At 45.4% G+C, this 19,936-nt stretch overlaps 1 protein-coding gene across 2 annotated transcripts in view; it reads right to left on the bottom strand.

The window, feature by feature from the left end:
- The window catches only part of HYDIN (HYDIN axonemal central pair apparatus protein), a 443,140-nt gene that overhangs the window by 246,320 nt on the left and 176,884 nt on the right, over positions 1-19,936 (bottom strand). For both annotated transcript variants that reach the window (XM_059713716.1, XM_059713715.1), the window contains exons 12-13: positions 18,057-18,280; positions 1,646-1,713 (exon numbers count right to left, since the gene is read on the bottom strand). In XM_059713716.1, the coding sequence (XP_059569699.1) occupies positions 1,646-1,713; positions 18,057-18,280 (292 nt within the window). The remainder of the gene's footprint in view (positions 1-1,645; positions 1,714-18,056; positions 18,281-19,936) is intronic.

Here is a 19,936-nt window from a genome sequence, read left to right as displayed (position 1 = left end):
AGCTAACTCTTCCTCTCTGTGCAATGCACAGACCCCCAGGGAGAAGTTAACTTAACACTCCCTTCCCTCTGTCCTTCGGGGGCAACCATGGACAGTCATGCTGGTGCCAAAGAGATTACAAGTCTTGAGTTAAACAAACTACTTACAGATACTAGATAACCTTAGCACCAGCTAAATTGTTTACTTCCTCCTTGTATGAAATGAAATACAAAAAGCTCTCATTATTCCTTACTGTATATGGCTCACTTGTAAGGGTCTATAGTGCATATTATGATGCAGCTTTAACTACCTAGGGGACACGTTTACTAATATCCCGAGAACTCTTTTTTTCCCCATCTTCATTTAAAACTTTTCAAAGGCTTCAAATGCCTCATCCCTTTTAGCTGCTGCTAAATGGTTTTGTTTTTTTTTTGTTTTTTTTTGGTTTTTTTTGGGGGGTAAATGAAAACTCAATAAATTCAGGCTTCTGTTCAACACAGTGTTCCATTAATACATGTGCATTTATGACTAAGGATTGGCCATGCTCTGTGAGGGAAATCTGGGCTCTTCCAACTGCAGTGATCAGGATTGCCGTTCTGGCACCATGATCCATAAGCAAAGAACTACCTGCATCTATATTGTAGGATTTCAACATATGTATCAGTCTTCTGGAAAGAATGTTTTATTATATATTAAGCATGAGCAAACATGCATTTGAACACTCCAAAGTTCACTTTAGTTTGGAGTTCTTCAAATTCAGTGATTTTCAAGGCCATGTAACTCCAGTCAGGAGGGGTGGAAGCAGGAATCCCTGCGTGCCTCTTGCCCTCTGGTCTCCAGAAGTTCCTGAAGACAGCCGAGCACACACACTGTCCACATTTGGCTGCTGCCAAATCTCTGAATCACCCAGGTCCATCCCCTGCCCCTCTCCCCACTGTCCCATGATGCATCAATCCTCCCCCCATGGTTGCCTTGCCCACCCCAGCTCTGGCCCTTTAAGGGAAAAAACCCCCCAAAACCCCTGGACTTACCGGGTTCCTGCCTAGGAACCCTGGACTTACCGGGATCCCCACTGCCCCTCACTGTGTGGGGTTCTTCCATGAGCCCTCCGAATCCCCAAGGCTGCTGCAGGAGTCAGTGAGCCTGGGGTTTTTTTCAGTTATTTTTTCCCTAAAGGGCAAGAGCTGGGGCAGGGAAGGCAGCCGGGGGGCTGGGGAAGCGGGAGGGGGTCAGGGGGCTGGGGGAGGAGGCAGGGGAAAGGGGCTGACGGAGGTCCTCCCATGGTCCCCTCCCCCCTCCCCCAGTCTCCCCTCCCCTGGCCCCTACATACCAGCTCCGAGTCTGGGTCCAGCTCCCTGCTGCAGCAGTTGGGGACTGCCCGGATCACTGAAGCTCTCCGAATCTTTTCCGAAGATATGGAGAGCTTCAAATCGATTCAGACCTTTTTACTGGTTTCCTGATTCGATTTGGATTTGGAGATTCGGCCACCGAATGGGGCTGAATCTCCTCTGAATCAAATCAGCACCCAAAGCTTTGCACAGACCTAATTTTTATACCCCAAAGTCTGTTGCAAAGTAACAAATGTAATAGATGCTCTTCCACTAAAATATTTTAATACCATTGTAGGTCTTACTTAACTTAGCAACTGGGGATGGTGTACACTCACCAAAAGAGACATCACCAAAATTTAGGTATGGTACACTGAAATGAAATGTGGGTCCAATAACACAGCCACTGGAAGGAAAAAGAAAAAGCTGTTTAGAAAGATAGAGTTCAAAGCTTTCAGTTGCTGCTACAATTAACTTCAACCTGGAAAAGGTTGGAATCACCAGGTAGTTTCAAAACAGTACATTACCACCCATGCTTAGCAGGGCTTCAGTGTGAGTGGTAGAGAGTCTATATGAAGACTAATGCAGAGTGATGCAAAATGAGAAAAGCCACCTCATAGTTTCATAGATGTTAGGGTTGGAAGGGACCTATTAGATCATCGAGTCCGACCCCCTGCCCTGGGCAGGAATGAGTGCTGCTGATGTCCAATCTGAATTCGCTCTCTTCCAGTTTGTGGCCATTATTTCTAGTTACCCCAACAGGCGCCCTGGTAAACATTGTATCCCCTATTTCTTGCTGGCCCCCCCCGATGAGTTTGTAGGCAGCCACGAGATCACCTCTCAGCCTCCTCTTGCAGAAACATAAGAAGTTTAGGTCTCCCAATAGGTCCACATAGGTTTTTTTCTGTAGGCCTTTAACAAGATTAGTGGCCCTCCTCTGAACCCTCTCCAGGCCATCCACATCCCTCCTGAAGTACAGTGCCCAAAATTGGACACAGTACTCCATCTGTGGCCTGACCAATGCCGCATAGAGGACAATTATCACCTCCCTAGAACTGTTTGTGATGCACCTACTTATACAAGAAAGGATGCGGTTGTAGCAAAACCCCCCATTTTTTATTTTTATTTTTTTAAATGCATTCCCCCTCCCCCAACCATTTCTGAATTTCCATCTCTATTCCCTATAGATAAGTATAAGTGAGCTAAGACATAGGATAAGCTTCAGCATTTTATTTTGGTAGCAAGCTGTATTTGTTTTGTTTTTTTCCCCTTCTTTATAATGTATAATTACGATGTTTATATTGATTTTTACTGTTCTATATTACTGTTTTACTGGTACTACATGATTTAGGCCTACGTATCTAAGTTAGCATAAGTCATGTCAAGTTTCCATTTTGTTTGTCAAGTCTCCATCCTGTCCCCAGGCCTGGTTGTGTAACCCATGACTCACACCTACCCTTCCTATGTAACTTGGTTCCTGAATGACTGGGGATGAATGAGGGTGCTTGAGAGACAATGGCAGTAGGTCTAAAAATAGCTCCCTCCGAATGACCAAACCATCAATACCAATACCTGGACCAACGACCCAGCCCTTGGAACCACCCTCAACATTCAAGAAACAAAAGATGAGGCAACCCACCATTGTGCCAAGCTGCACATGCTCAGTAAGAACACCTGGAGCCCTCTGGAACAGGACTAACATTGCCTGGACAGGCCCTCCCTATAGGAGATCAGAGGTAGTCTGCCCCATAAAAGGGGTAGTGAAGACTGACTCCTTGGGACGCCCTCTCCATCTGGACCAGCACCATGCCACACCACCTATTTCCCAAAGGCCCTGCCGGCAACCCCCTCTGGACAACACCTGCTGGACAAGGACCCCTTTCCAGCCTGGATACGTAGCTATCACCCCCCACCCTCTCTTCAACCAAGGAGTTGGACTCTGCTTCTCTTCCCTACCTGGACTCCAACCCTTCCACTGAGTCTTTTTTCCTGCTGCCATTTTGTGTGTGTGTGTGTGTACACCACTAACTTCATGGGGCTGTGTAGCATGTTGTCTGTTTAATAAACCTGTTATTTGGACCCCTGAGTTGGGTTTTGCTTTATTATAGTGCAGACCTGCTCCAATCTCTGCTCCTCGTCCCTCTAACTTCTGTCTCATTTCTCCCTCTCCTGCATCTGGCTCACTGCCACCTCCAACACCTGTCCTGAGCTCCTCTCTGCCTCCAAACCCCCCATTTCTTTGCCACTGTCTTATCCTTATGCCTTTTCCCCTGAGCAACCAGGTTTCTGCCTCAGTTTCTTTCCTGGCTGTCTCCTCCTTGCCACCACTTATCTGCCCCCTACTCCGATATCTCAGCTGTCTGCCTCAGTTTCCAGCCCCAAGCTCCCAGGTTCCTGCCTCTCTCTCTTTCCTGGCTGCCTCCTCCTTGCCTCCGGGCTTCTTCTTTTTTTTTTTTTTCTTCTCTTTTCCCTCCCATGCACCAGTGACCTCGAGTAACCCTGGGGCCACTTGATCTTAAATAAACCCAAGCCTCAGCTCCTCAGTCAGCTTCTCTCTAGTCCACCGGTTCTAATCCCAGTTCTGGCAACTTTCACTCCCTACACTTTAACTCTCTCTCTCTCTCTTTCACCTTAACCTTCCCCCAGGTGCCCCAAGCACACACATACATACCGTACCATCCAAGTTAGGAACTTACCTATGTGTAGGTGGGTTGTATGTGTGTGAACTGGTGAGTGTGTGTGTGTGTGTATATCGTGTGCATGATATACAAATTAGTGATCTGTGTATGTGTACTGAGTGTGCGGGTACTGACAATTGTTTTTTGTCTAATTTTTAGTGTGTAGTGTGTATGTGCTTGAATTGGTGATAGGTATGCACGTGCCTGGGCTGGTTTGGATGTGTATGTGCCAGAGCTGGTAGTGTGCATGTGTATGTGTGTGTATGCACCTAATTGATTTGTGTGTTTGTATATGTGCAATTGTGTCACACCCTCCTAACAGCGCAATATTGAGATCCTGAGAGTTGGCCTGACCCCACAGGGCAACACGGTTAGCTTTACTTATTACCTGATCACACTGGTGACTCATGTTCATTTTGGAGTTGACTATGACTGACATCCCTTTCCACAGTTGTGCTTAGAGTGGTACCTCCCAGACTATAGGAGTGTTGATGATTCTTCCTCCCCAGGTGCAACACATGATATTTATCCTTGTTAAACTGCATCCTATTATGTTTGGCTCATTTCCCCAGCCTGACCAAATCAGCCTGGATTCGCTCCCTGCCGTCTAGTTTGTGTACCTCCCCTCATAGTTTGATGTTGTCAGCAAATTTGGACAGGATGCTTTCTACTCCCTTGTCCAAGTTACTAATGAAGATATTGAATAGTACCGGTCCCAGGACAGAGCCTTGGGGGACTCCGCTGCCCACGTTCCTCCAGGTAGAAACTGACCCGTCCACCACATAAGCCAATTTTCTTAATAATCTACATTGCAACTGTTTAATTTATTTATAAGAATTGGGTGTGACACTGTGTCAAAGGCCTTTTTAAAATCTAAGTAAAAACATCTACCTCTATTCCTTCATCCATACATTTTGTGACCTGGTTGTAAAATGAAACCAGGTTAGTCAGGCAGGATCTGCCTGCTATGAACCCATGCCGATTGCCCTTAGCATCATTTTACCCACTGGTCCCCCACAAATGTGATCCTTAACAATTTTCTCAAAGGTCTAACCAAGGACAGAGGTGAGACTAACCGGCCTATAGTTACCCGGTTCCTCCTTCCTCCCCTTCTTGAAAATAGGGACCACATTGGCCCTTTTCCAATCCTCCAGGACCTGTCCTGAGCACCACGAGTGCTCAAACAGTTGTGCCAGTGGCTCCGCTATGACTCCAGCTAATTCCCTAATTACCCTAGGATTAAGATCATCAGGACCTGTTTGACTTAAATACATTCAACCCCTCCAGGTGCCCCTTTACTAGGTCAGCACAAACAGTTGATGGGTTGGTATCTATACTGGGCTTACCTAAGGTCCCAATGGAATGCATATTTGTATTTGTGTCCAGGAACACGGATGCAAAGAAATCATTTAGAAGCTCCACTTTGACCATCCTAACTGTTACCAGTTTCCCTAGTTCATCCTGAAGGGGCCCTAATTTGTGCTGGTATTCAATCTGACTGATTGAGTTAAATTTCTTCTGTGAGGTCAAGTAAATCTGGAAATAAAGATTCTGTTCCTCCCTTGTCAAGGATCTGTGGATACAACAGATTCACTTAGCATACATGGCCCCTAAAACCTGATCCAATAATGGAGCCAGTGGAAAGCCAATGAAGCCTAGAGTACTGGACTAGGACTCAAGGTTCTATTCCTGGCTCAGCCACTTGCCTAGGGTGACTTTGGGCCAGAAACTTCATTGCTCTGTGTCTCCCCATCTGTAAAACAGAGATCATGATAGTAACCTCCTTTGTATAATTTTAGATCTAATGATGAGAACTGCTATACTTATAGTTCTATATATAGGATCTACTGATGAAAAGAGCTAGGTGCCATTAATGTAACAAGGCTTCCAGATCATAGGTTCTAATTGTTAGCAATATTTCTCAGATAAATGGTGTTTATCTGGTGAACAAAGTAAGTCTTTCCCTTGATAAATATAGGCCCAAAGCAATTAAGTTGCAAGATCTTGAGACAGGAATTCAGGGAAGCTCAAGACACCTATCAACATCCCCCTGCAAGTGCAATAGCATTAATGTGATTGCTGTACAAGAGTTGTCAATAAGTCACTTGTACACTGGGTGATAATTAAACCAAAGCCCAATGTATACTAGGGCTGTGTGAAGCTTCGGGTGCTGATCTGATTTGAGGAGATTCGGCTGGATTTGGTGGCCAAATCTCTAAATCCAAATCGAATCGGGGATCAATAAAAAGGTCCAAATCAATTCAAAGCTCTCTAAATCAAATTCAGAAAAGATTTGGAGAGTTTTGATGGTTCAGACAGTCCCCACCCACTGCAGCAGGGAGCTGAACCCAGACTTGGAGTTGGTAAGTAGGGGGCGGGGAAGGTGGGGCTGGAAGAGGGGGGAGGGGACCATGGGGAGACCCCTACCAGGCCCCATCCCCTGCGTTCTCCCCCAGCACCCACCATGGCTGCCCTGCCCAGCCCCAGTTCCCCATGCTTTAAAAAAAAGCCTGGACTTACTGGGTGCTGCCAGGTGGGGGGGCGATCTCTGCTGCCCCCCACTGCCCCACGCAGCATGGGGGGCTCTGGTACAAGCTCCCCCTACCCCCACCCCCCCATGGCTGCCCCGCCCACCCCAGCTCCAGCCCTTTAAGAACCCCCCCAAATCCGACCCCCAAACTCACCAGTTCCTGCATCAGTCTTGGGGTTTTGGGGGGCTCGTGGAAGAGCCCTCCATGCAGTGCGGGGCAGTAGGGGGCAGCGGAGATCGCCCCCCGCCAGGCAGGAACTGGTGAGTGCAGGATTTTTTGTTTTTTCTTAAAGGGCCAGAGCTGGTGTAGGCGGGGCAGCCACAGGGGGGCTGAAACAGCAGGAGGGGGTTGCGGGACTCATGGCAGAGCCCCCCCCCCCCATGTGGCATGGGGCACTGGGGGGCAGTGAGGATCACCCCCCTGCCTGGCGGCTTTTTTTCTCCAAAGTGCCAGGAGCTGGGTCGTATGGGACAGCCATTGCCAGGGCCAGGAGAGTGGGCAGGGGATGGGCTTGTGTGATTTGGCAGCAGACGAATCTCTGAATCAGATTTGGTCAAATCGATTTGGGACAGTGATTCAAATCACCAAATCGAATCACTGTCCCCCAAATTGGCCAAATCCGAATCTGAAGTGAATACTAGCCGCTTCGTAAAGGCCTAATGTATACCTGCATCAGCACTAGAAAACTGCACTGCTCTCAGGCTAGCTCACTTTTAAGTTCTCATTTTCTCTTTCATTCCTCCACTTTTTCACTGATAGAACTAGGACATTTGCGAACTCCATTGAAGCCCATGTGTGGGGTTAGAAAATGCTAACCAACCATTTATAGGTACAACCTGACAGGTTCAGTACGCTAAGATCCTTTTCTCTTAATGGAATTGAGAGACTATAATGAATTGTACCTCCAAGTTTTTTTCTTAGCACTGTGATGGCAGCCACACTTCCATTTTAAATGGATGATAAGGTATTTTCCAATAGTTTGTTGGGGGAACTTCACCTTGAGTTTGCATGCAGTGAGCACTGTTTCTACTTTTTCCAACACTATTGCCTCTTTTCTGGCAATGGTGTGAGTAAAAATATATCTTGATTTCTTCTGGTTGATTTCTCATTGAAAAAGAAATCAGCGACAAGGAATTGGGTATATTCTGATTTTAATTTTGTTTACATTTTATAAATGCATCACAAGTCCTGGAACAGAAATTGTCAAAGAGCACATGGAGCGCTCTTACCTTTAAGAAATTTCAACCCTACACTAATATTCAGTCAATTCTGCCCCAAGAGCTTTCTCTATTCAAATATGAAGGCAGAGATCAAAAGGTCTTCTGCTGGTCATACAGCTGCCTCCTTGCAGACCATGGACTCTATACAGAATATTTCAGGACAAAAATCTAACAACCATTGCATATCTTCCCAAGGCAGCCAGTGAGCCAGCAGACTATGGGCTAGTTCTTATTTCCTTTTACCTGCTCAAGTGGCACATACTCAGCAGCATTACCGCCATTTTCTGCCAGCAGTGCACAGTTTGAGACCCTATTCCACGTGCAGAATCTTGTGCATCCACACTGCATAAGTGTATGTCACAAGAATCCTTCCATGTTTTAGCCTAAAGGTTAATGAACTCAGAAAGGAGGAGACCCAGGTTCTAGGCCAGCGATAGGGAATTATCTTGGCTGGCAGGCCACTTAATGAGTTTTGGTGAGCTGTTGAGGGCCACATACATAAAAACTTTCAGGAGATGATATTTTAATAAATTATAGATAAAAACAAATCATACTAAAAATCAAATATCTATTATAACATTTTAATTTTTAAAATTATTTTGTCTTGATTTATGTGTTTTTGAGTAGTGTATATAGAGGTGATTGCATAATAGTTCAAAATAAAGTCCTACTCTTGTATATTCTGGGGGAGGTGGGGGGGGGCCGCATGTGTGTGGGGCGGCGGTGTGGGGGAGTAGGTGCGCACACGTGTGGAGGGCTGCTCATGTGCTAGGCCCCAGGAGCTGGCCAGGGATGGGGAGAGGGAGGGGGAGCAAGGGGCACATGCAGCAGAACTCACCTGGGCAGTGGGGTGCAGGTATAGTCCATACTCCCCTCCCCCCATCCAGCTTGTGGCTGCCCCTGCAGTGCTCAGCATGGTATTGAGCCCTTCCCACTCCTGTCTGGGGCAGCCTACATCATGCTCCTGTCTGTGCCCACCAATGGTTCTGGCTCTGCATGCACAGCTTCCCAGTGGGGCTCCTCCTGGTACACAGCTTCCCAGTGGGGCTGCAGCTGCCTGGGTAATGCTCGACTCCCGCCACTTCCAGCAGCTCCTCCTATTCCTTCTACTCTTGCCATTGCTGCACTGCTCTGGGCATCAGGTAGCATGGGAAAGTAACAGCAGGTATGAGGACATGTGCTAGACATGACACATCCAGCCAGGTGGAGGGCAAACTGCAGTTGGGTGGCTCCTGCCCCACTGCACAGAGCTCCAGCTCCCAGCTGCCTTCCACTCACTTAGCTGCCTGGCGTGATGAGCAACCACCTGCAGGTGGCCAAGTGGGTGGAAGGTGGCCAGGAGTTGGAGTTGGAGCCCCGTATACTGGAGCAAGATCTGCCCGGCTGCAGCTTCCCCCGTCTGGTTGGGAATGTGGTGCCCAGTATGCATCCCCATGGCTGCTGTTGCTTCCCCACACAACCTGCTGTCCAGAGCAGCAGAGCAGGGGCAGGAGGAGGAGAAGCTGCTGGAAGCAGGGAGAGCCAAGCAGTACCCAGGTGGCTACAGCCACACAGGAAGCAGCCCTGCCAGGAAGCTGTATGCACTGGCAAGGGCCTTGGGCAAGCACAGGTGGGAGCACGGCACGGGCTTCTCTGGGCAGGGCTCAGCCCCATGTGGAGTGCTGTAGGCTGGATCAGATCAATTGGCAGGCCAGATCAGCTTGTGGGCCATAATTTTGCCAACCCCTGTTCTACGCCCTTCCTGCTAACCCAAAGGAGTTTTGAACATGTATCTCCTGCTTCCTAGCACAGTGCACTAATCACCAGGCTACAGGCCCTGCTCCATCCCTCAGAGACAGAGATGGAGATGGAGACAGACACAGATGTGTGGTGAGGAGGGAAAGCAAAGCTAGAAGTTGTGTAACTAAGTAAGATGGTTGCTGCGGTGGATGGGCAGCCCCTCTGGTTCTAGTCCTGGCCCTTATCTGTGGCTGGGAAACACTATGCTGGGAAATAGGAGAAATACAAGTTCAAACCTGCTCTAGATAAGAGGCTGTAAATCTGGGTCTCCGGGTCTCCTACTTCCTGAGTGAGTTCCTAGACCTCTTCCTTCAGCATCTAATACCCACTGCCCATGGATTTTTACCTAGCCACCATTTGGGGACTGTTGTTCACCCACGTACATGGCACCATGTGCATAAACCTTCCTAGTCAGAGTGCAAACTACTGAGCATGCACAGTGGAGGAAGGTACTGCACATGGAATATGATTACTAACTAGAGCTGACAAATGATTAAAAAAATTAGTCACAATTAATTGCGAGATTAAAAAAAAAAAGTCACAATTAATTGCAATTTGAATTGCACAGTTAAACAATAGTCAGCACCCTCCCCACCACCACCTAACAGCCCAGAGCCCATATGCGCTGTGGCTTCGCACTGCCAACACCACCAGTCCACAGCCCTAGCCCCACACCCGACCCCAGCCCGCTCTGGACTCACCCCAGCCAGGGCAGACCAGCTGGAACCCATACAAACAGCCCCAACCCTGACCCACCCTGAGCTTGCTCCAAACTCATCTGCCCATGATAAGCAGTGTAGCAGCCAGGAAGAAGCTACTACTCAGTGTGGAGGAAAAGCAGGCTCTTCCCCTCACTGCTGCTGGGCCCTTCTTGCTGCAGCCACCCAGAGCCCCTGTGACTTCTCTACACTGCCACCAATGTCCCACTGAGCGGCCTGGAGTCACCGGTGATGGCAGCAGACAAGAGCCACAGGGCAGCCTGGGTGTGGGCTCTGGGCAGCTGCAGCAGGATGGGCCTGGCAGCAGTGAGGGAAAGGGGCCACTTTTCTCCCCATGCTGAGTAGCAGCTTCTGCCCAGCCACTGCTCAGCATGGGGCAGGCCAGGGTTGGGGTTGTTCTCGCAGGTTCCAGCTGGTCTGCAGCTGGTCTGTTCCGCTGGTCAAAACAATGTGTGTGATTAACACGATTATAAAAAATTAATGTGTTCATTTATTTTTGCGTTGATTAACTGACAGCCTTATTAGTAACTATGTGTAAGAGCCCAAAATGGCAGTTACATGGCTGGGAAATTGGGCATGTTAAATGAAAGATCCCTGTGTATAACAGTGGCAAACAAGCTTCTTTGTAGTGGGGTGCAAAGTGGACCCTATTCAATTCGGATTTGGATTCAGCCTGAATCCGAATCTGAAGATTTGATGCAGATTTGGAGAATCAGTGATTCGGACACAGATACAGCTTTAAAAGTTTTTTCTACCTACCTTGAGGTACCAGGCACAGGTCGTCATTGCTGCGATGCTGGGGTGCATGAAGCATCCCACAGGAATGCAGGGGGCACTCCACGAGCTTGGCGGTGAACCCAGAAGTGGACCAGAAGTACTTCTGGTCCACTTCAGGTCTGCCAGGGAGTGTGTTGGAGCCCCCCCACCAATGCTCTTGTGGAATGCTCCATGTGCCCCAGCATCGCAGCAATCACCAGCTACCTGGTGCCTGGAGGTACACAGAAAAAACATTTAAAGCTGTGTCTATGTCTGAATCTCTGAATCTCTCCAAAATCGATTCAGTTGCAATCACCACCTCACCAATCTTAAAAAGGCTTTCACATAACAAGGACACTCCTCCAGAGAGATAGATCAGACGTTTGAAAGAGCCACCCGGATACCATGTGAAGAATTGCTGCAGTACAGAAGAAAAATCCCCACGAATCGCACACCACCGGTTATGATGTATCACCCCTCCCTCAAACCCATATGGAAAATCCTCAAACAACTGCAACCCATACTAGAAAGAGACCCTATTCTTAAAGAGATCTTCCCAGAACCATCCATCCTAGCCATCAAACAAGGACTGAACCTTGTTAACCTCATCACCAGAAGCAAATTTCCTACAGCCCAAAACACACCAAATGGATCCAGACCATGCCATGACAAGAAATGCAAAACCTGTCAACACATCTCCACCACCCCCACAATTACTACACCCCACAACCGAGCCATCAACATTCTCAAATATATTACGTTTCTGGAGCTGCAGCTGTAATATCTCATCCAATGCACCAAATTCCTGGATGGAAAATACGTAGGAGAGACCAAACAACAAATGCACACCAGAATGAATGCACACTGGAAATTTCTAAGACAAGAATACCCAATGACCTGTGGGGGCACATTTCTCATCGAAAACCACTCTCTCTCCAATCTCTCAGTTTTAATCCTCAAAGGAAACTTACAAAACACTTCTCAGAGACGCACCTAGGAACTTCACCTCATCAACCCCCTGGATACTAAAAATCATGGACTAAAAATCATGGACTAAATATAGACATTGGATTTATGACACATTACAACCTGCCCAACATCCGAGTCCCCAGGTACCTCTCCACTATTTAACTGCTACATTCATCCCCCTTCTCCCCCCAAACCTAGCCTGTCTCTCACCCACTGACTCCTCAATTTACATCTTCACTGATTGCCTATCTTGTATGCATACCAGCCCAGCCTCTGGCTTCTTTACTTTTCATCCCATCCAGGAAGAGCACACACCAACTGCAGAAATGTCCTCAGCCTGACGAAAGGTTTTTAAACCCTAAAGCTTGCTTAAATAGTTGGAAAAAAATTATTAAGTTGGCCTAATAAAAGATATCAGATTCACCCGAAGAACCTTGTCTGCCTACATCCTTAGACCAACACAGCTACAACCTACACCCCTGTATGTATAACAGTACCACTTAGTGACACTTGCCATATCACAAAAGAAAGTTCCCTCTAAGACTGCCCTGATTATAGACTGTCCTAATGAAAAATACTGCTGTTTTTGCTCACTGGTTTGTGTCAGTGCTTGAATGAGTTAAACTCTTCAGTGTCTGCTTTGGAACTCTGCATACAGTGCTATCTCAGGACTCTGTGCACAACAGCTGATAACAGTGCAGTTTCCAGACAGCAAATTCTGAAACAGCTGAACCTTTTGAGCATGTTACAGCAAAAACACTTAATGCTTGGTCAGAGGGGAGGAGTGGGCAAGGGACCCACAGAGGGCTGGAGCAGTCTAAAGCGGTCTGATTTAATTTGGTGAACTCAAGGTCTCTCAAACACTTTGGGGAGGGGAAGGCACAAAAATTACTTTGTAGTAGAACTACTGCTTATCAGATGGCTTATTATTATTTATGTATTTTTATACCACAAACGTTGGAGTCTCAGTCAGGAGTCTATTATGCCAGTTATATGAAAACAGAAAAGAACCCCACAGTCCCTCAAAAGCCTGCAGCTGAAGTATAAGAGAAGAGACAGAAGGATGCAGACAGATGGCCAGAAGATAGCGAGAGTATATTGGTCAGCATGGTGGGCAGCGATCTCAGCGCATCAGTGGCCTAAATATTCATAAATGTTAGGGTCGGAAGGGACCTCAATAGATCAGAGTCCGACCCCCTGCATAGGCAGGAAAGAGCGCTGGGTTCAAATATTATCAAGTGTTCTGCAGGCTTCACAGCAAAGGAGAGTTTTCAGTTTGGACTGCAAGGAGAATTATTAAAAAAAAGCTTTGTGGATGTTTACAGGGAGCTTCTCCGACGCATGAGTGACAACATGGCACAAGCACAAAGGTGGTCCTTTGAGTATTTACTAAATAGGCAATGGAGGTTGTCATCATGATAGTCATGAGGCTGACACTTGCCTCTAAATACTGAATGAGATATAATAGGGAGGTAGAAGTGGGGCTACAAAGGGGGAAAGGCAAGACAAGTAGCTTTTGTCTGATATGATAAAGAAGTTGGGGGGAGGGGCAGTGGAGGGATGCAAAGAGAAAAGTGACATCCTCAAAGCAATGGCATAGAGAAAAGATCTTTGCAGCAACACTCTGAACAGATATGCACAAGGAAAGACTGAATTTGACAAGGTTAGAAAAAAAACCTAGTGCAGTAACTGAGATGTGAGATGCTAAGAGCCTGGATAAGAATTTCAGTTATAGAAGGATAGGAAAGGAAGTAGCTTAGAAGAGTGCAGAAAAATCTGCAAGATTTAGACAGCCTAGGTGTGAGGACTAAATGGATGTTCAGGTCAAAGGGAATGATTATGGCTGATTGGTAGGAGAGTCACAAGTTTCTCAGGTAAGAAAAAAGGAGGTAGTGGGATCACTTTAAGGGGAAGATAAAAAGGTCTCTTTTAGCCATTTTGAGCTTACTCAAAAGCTCAAGCTTCTCTCCATAAGGAAATGCCAGACAGGCCAAAATTTTAGTATGTGCAGAAATGACAGGTATAGAGTAGGCAACTAGGAGCCTGGGTTATAATCAGCTGTTATGGTGGATGTTAGCAATTTGAAGACATTTGTTTGGTCAATAGAGCACATGAGAGATGTGTAGAGAAGGCATGAATGCTTATGTGGCCAATTACCAGATCTGTTTTCAAAAGGAGCATGACCTATCTCCCTTCCTAATTTAAGTGTTATAACGCCAAATTAATATATACAAGATAACAGTTCTGCACCTAAGCTAGCATTCTCAGATTCTGCCAGCCAATGCTCAGCTGAAAGGACCTCTACATTTACTTCCAATTACAGATTTGTGGTGACTGGGCATCCAACCAAATCCAGAAGACATGCCCACTTTAATCAGGAGGAGGTCACAATGCTAATCAGCACAGTCAATGGAAAAGGTGATATCAGAATGATATCTCTGCTGATGAAGGGGTGCCTATGAGGAGATATGAATGGCAGTTCTGGATGGGATAAATGGTATGAGAAGGGAGTGGTGAAGAAAACACTAACAAGGAGGCATGATACATCACAGGATAATGCCAAGAAATAACGTGGCTGACAAAACACAAGCAAAAGAGTCTACAGCTCTGGCTAGAATGGGGTCAACTGGAACAGTCCCACTCTGAGGGGATAGTGGTGCTCCAGAGCATCTTTGCAGAGGCCATCCAGGGGTTAGTGGGATCGGAAACTCTCTTATGAGCTAACAGGTGAGGTTGCAGAAACCGCAATTAAATTTTTGCCTTGAAATTTAAGAGAGTTCCTACAGCTGGACAGCTCTATGCCGTTAGAGATGTCACCTCATGCAGAGACAACACATCCTTCCACCAATCTCCTCCAAGCTTCAGCTGGGACTCCTAGATGGGCTGATGTATACATTCAGTGCAGCAGTTTGTCTTCTTTAACTTGGAGTAGCCCAGTAGCTGATGCCCTGAAATCATACCCAGCCTGTGCCTCCTTACATAAGGGTGAGAGATTTCTGACAGTCTTTTTCCTTCTTAATCATCCAGGAACAGCCCCTCATGCCAGTGTCAGTCAAAAGAGGAGACCCTCCCAGAGATATATGCTTCCTTCCCAAGAAGTAGAAACCAAGGGAGCAGATGAGATCACAGAGAGACTAAGAGGAGAAAGGGACTAAAAACAGAACCCTGAGGGGCAATGAGAGGAGAGTGAAGAGCCTTTAAAGGATCCTATGGAACAGCATTCCCAATAGGAGGTGAACACAGGAGTGCAAACTCATGAAAGAAAGGGAATGGAGAAGAAGATCATTAGTGACCTGGTTCTCTCAGAAAAGGCAGAAGCTACAATGAAGGAGAAGGAGTCTAGAAAACAGGAAACAACAAGCAGGTTCCATTATTCTTGAGACAAAGGAAGTTGAGCTGGCAGTTGGAGGGGAAAGTGAGATAAAGTGTAGAGTCAAATGAAAAGATGACTGTCCACTTCAACCTGCCTGTTCAACATGTCCTGTAATTACATAGCCACACACTGTTAGAGTGGATGTAATTACAGGTATCTCAATTCAGGAGGCATCTGGTGACTGCTCTGTACAATCAATGTGAGGGATATATTAAAAATCATGTCTTGGTAGAAGGCAAAAACCACTCCATGCAAAAACATACCAAAACCAATTTGGGGAAGGAAAAGCATTATGACAAAACATTCCCTGTTGGTTGCCAAATAGAAAAGCTGGGTACTTTCAACCACCAAACCAACACCATGTTTGACTTGTTAATTTCTAGATGGTACAGTAATCAATTTTGGCTTAATTTGTTATTTAACTCCATCACCTCAACTGGATGTCATTTTACTTGCTCATCACTCTAAAATAATAACTTCATTTGATTCTTAACTCTGATTCCGAAGTTCAAACCTGTACTACCCCCAGCTCTGGTCTATTCAACAGCTTAAAGTAGATCATGGAGCTTAGTAACATCTCTGTTAATGTAACTGATGCAATCATACCATCTTTTACTCATCTCTACAGGCTAAATATCCCCAGTTTTGTCATCCTCTCTTCATGTATGGTCTCTTCCGTTCCATTTATAGTCTGTGTTCCTATATGTTGTACACACGTCATACTATGTCTCTTTTCAAATAAGACGCTTTAAGCAGGATTCTAAATGTGCCTGGACCAGTATTTATACAGTAGCAGCACAATAACTTGGGATATAGGCAATATACTGCTCGGATACAAGCCTCCTTTATTGCTGTTTCTGACTGGACCAAGAAGACAAATGTATAACAATAAAATACCTACCAGACAGCCTTTTCCTCTTCCACGTTAACCAGTCCAATGCCTAGCATGGGCATTACTTAGCTTTTAGGACTAGAGAACTGATATGTGGCATGTCTTGACTCCTGCAACCCAGGGCAAATGCAGACTGTGACATACAGGAATGTCCTGAATATGCATATGAGAATCTGAAGATACTTTTTGTTGACTCTATTAACAGTAATACATGCATAGCCTTACTTTATGTTCACAATATAATTGATGCTTACCAGCATGGTAGCACTCTCCTACACTTGTGGTTGGAGTAATTTTATTTCAGAATGCCCTTGGACAAATATAAGAAGGACCTTCCAAGGGCTGCCTGTAAACTGCACCCCAGCCCAGTATCTCCAAAGTGATGAGCAACTGCTCCACCAGCCTCAATACATCCCATCCTTCAGGCTTATAAGAGGGAGCAACTGTGATAGCATAAGGTAGCTCTATGTTTCTCCAGCACTGAAAGAGTCTTCTCTCATCACTTGGAGCTCAGTGGCAGCCTCTCTACATCATTAGGGTGCCCAACAAAGGTTGGAGAAGGCAGCAGGATTGGCCCTTCAATTCTGTACTCTGCCCCCACATTAATTCAAATTGTGAAGATCATCCTTTAAACCAGATGCAGTTTAATCTTCACTATTCTTTTTCCTTTAGTTGTATCTGTAAAATTAATGATCTTGTGAATCAACATTTATCTCATGAGATGTATGAACTACCACAACACTTGCTGTTGCTAAGAATAGGAAATGCCTAGTCAAGTACAATATGCTACTAGCTGCTGCTGTGCTGCCTGCTCTATCTTTGGATGAAAATGTGAGGTTCCAGTTAGACAACCAAGCTGAACCCACTTTACAACATTGATAGGTTCCAGAATCTCACTGTCAACAATGATCTGGTGTTCCCTGCTTTGGGGCCAGTTTCTCAAGATGATCCCAACTAATTTTCAATGGGAGCTAAAACACTCAGTACATCACAGAATGAGGCTATTTATTAATTTCCCTAGTGTACTATGTATAGCAAAACTTAGGATGCTCCAGCACCAGAAAGTTACCCATCTAATGCTCAAGCAGGTTTCAGATGACACGATGACTGCTAAGGTACAAATGGCCAACTGTTACCATGAACTTAAAACATTTAAGAATGAGTTCTTCCACCTTCTAAATCCTCCAGACACTGAGCACTTCCAAAGTGCCCTTAAAACAACCAGAAGTATCAGAGCTCACTAGCTAGGGCAGTCCTTCCTATGTAGCTGCCTTTCTGTACAATCCTCATTCAAATATTTCTCCAGAAGAGACTCTTTCTTTTAGAATGAGCAATGACACAGAAAACACTACATTAGTACCCATGACAATTTTTTGCATGTGGATACAAATGGGCCTCAGAAGATTGCCACTGCATGCAGAAGTTGATGCAAATGGATTATCCCGAAGTGTTCAACTGGCCTGATTTGAATGGTTGCCCAGTTATTGCCACTCATTGAGGGACAGGAGATCTCCAAGGTAAATTAGTTTGCAGAAACTTCCTCCCTTCAAAGAACCTTACACTTCACCATATAAATGTGGTAACACCTAAGAGACAGTGGATAGATTATGGTTATTGTTGAGGACAAGGAACCATGATCCTGGCTTCTAGTCTTGGCTCTGGTGCGACTCTGGACAAAATTTCTTACCTTCTCTGTGCCTCCATATGTCCATTTGTAAAATGAGATGGGAATACTCAGTACATAGGAGCCCTGGGAGAGTAAAAACTATCTAAAACCAGAGGTGTTGTGAAAATGCAAATGATCTAAGAATAAGTACTATAATCCATCTTACCTAATAGTCAGGTTCACAGACTTGGGTGATCCATTTATGTTGAACCTAAACTCCTCCGTGAACTCTCCTAAGATGGTGGAACTGAACGAGATTTGGATGGTTTGAAGCCCACCTGGCAGAATGATGCCTTCCTTAGGATCAAAGGTGAAACAAGAGCCAAGAGCAGTAGATGCAGGGATCAAGTTAAACAGGGCATCAATGGCTCCTTTGTTAGACAGAATTGCCTGCAACAGGAAAAAGGATAGAAAGAAAACATACAAGAAACCTTCCTCGCTCACATATTGAATTGATTTGTTTTCTAATTAAATGATTGACATCTGTAAAGTGGAAAGGCGGAGAAGGGGGATGAGTCACTTGGCACTGCCAGCTGGAAGCCAAGGAAGATACAATGGGTCAAATGCTGCACTCCCTTACACTCATGTACAGCTGCAGTAATTCCAAATAAATAAAAAGCGTTACTCTGGATTTACACCAGTGACATTGAAAAGAGAAAACAGTCCTCTATGCTGAACATGCAATGCAAGACAGACACTCAGGAAGACCCTTCTGGGTTAGCTCCATTGCCAAAGAGCAGCCAAGAACAATCCCACCACTACTGATGAATCATTCTATGACCATGTTGCTCGTGATGGGCCCTCATCTTGCAGGGTGCTGAAAGAATTTGATTCCTATTCCAGCACTAAGCCGAGGGCACTGGCTCTGTGGTATTATCACACTGACAGTACACATTTCTTGTTTAGAGCTGGGAACATAAACCACTGCAAACAGAAATGTTATAGCTTTGTGTTTTATAGATAGGTAGATTAAACAAAAACAGATATAAATTTAAATGCAGGCAATATAATAGCAAAACCTCCCAGTTTCATGTGCAAATGATGTGATAAAACATATTATACAGATACCCAGTCACACCCTTCCCCAGGAGTATCCTTATATTTATTACTCAGTTGCTTATCCTATCCTTGAAAAGTGCTTTGGGATCATCAGATGATAGGTGTAATGATACTGAAGTGCAATTTTTATTAATCCACTTCTCGTTTTATTGACCACTATTCTTTGTATGTAACAAGCTCACCTGCTGTTCATTGCACTTTAAAATATTCTTGCTATTTCCAGAGGCATCCACAATACCAGTTCAATACAGCGCCTTTTCATTTTTCTTTAATTTGCTGGTTATCTTGACTAAACTCTATAGGCCAGCTGAGAAACAGGGTGCATGCTACCCCTCAACCTCCCATTCAAACAACTGTCATCTCACAAAGATTCAGAAGCATAATCTATGAATTTTATAATTACTCACACACAAATGTGATTTGGGACTAGATTCAGAAAGTTCCTAAGCACCCACAAAGCCCGCTGACCAGAACAAGAGCCAGAGGAGGCTCAACTTCTCTCAAGATCAGACCCTTTATGTTGGTCAAAATGTCACCACTTCTTTCAGCAAATGTTGGCAGTGTGTCTCTGACAAATTTTGCTTAAGGCAAAGTTGTAAATTTCCTGACTGCTACAGGGCAAAATCCTGCCACTTCCATAGACACATTTAATCTATTTTAGGGTCTGGGCTTTTTTTTTTTTTTTTTTTCTTTACTACTTTTTGTCCTTGCAGAATCTGGCAAAGGAATTGCATCAGAAGCAAGAAAATGTGGCTGCTGCGTGTAGTTCACACTGCCCTATTCCTCAATGAAGGAAATAAAAATAAGCATAAAACTACATGGGCCTCTCACACACCTTGCTTCTCAGTCACACTAGATACTAACAGAGGCTGCACCATGATAAATTTTACTCACTGCATAGCTGCCAAGAAAAACATTTGACTAAGGGCAACATCCAGTTATTCAAATTTTCTCAAGTACGGAAAATAATAAATGGATAGAGAAAGA

The sequence above is a fragment of the Alligator mississippiensis genome, chromosome 10 (assembly GCF_030867095.1).
Source record: "Alligator mississippiensis isolate rAllMis1 chromosome 10, rAllMis1, whole genome shotgun sequence".
NCBI lineage: Eukaryota > Metazoa > Chordata > Crocodylia > Alligatoridae > Alligator > Alligator mississippiensis.
Note: the sequence above shows the minus strand (reverse complement) of the source record. Positions and strands in the feature narration are given on the sequence as shown.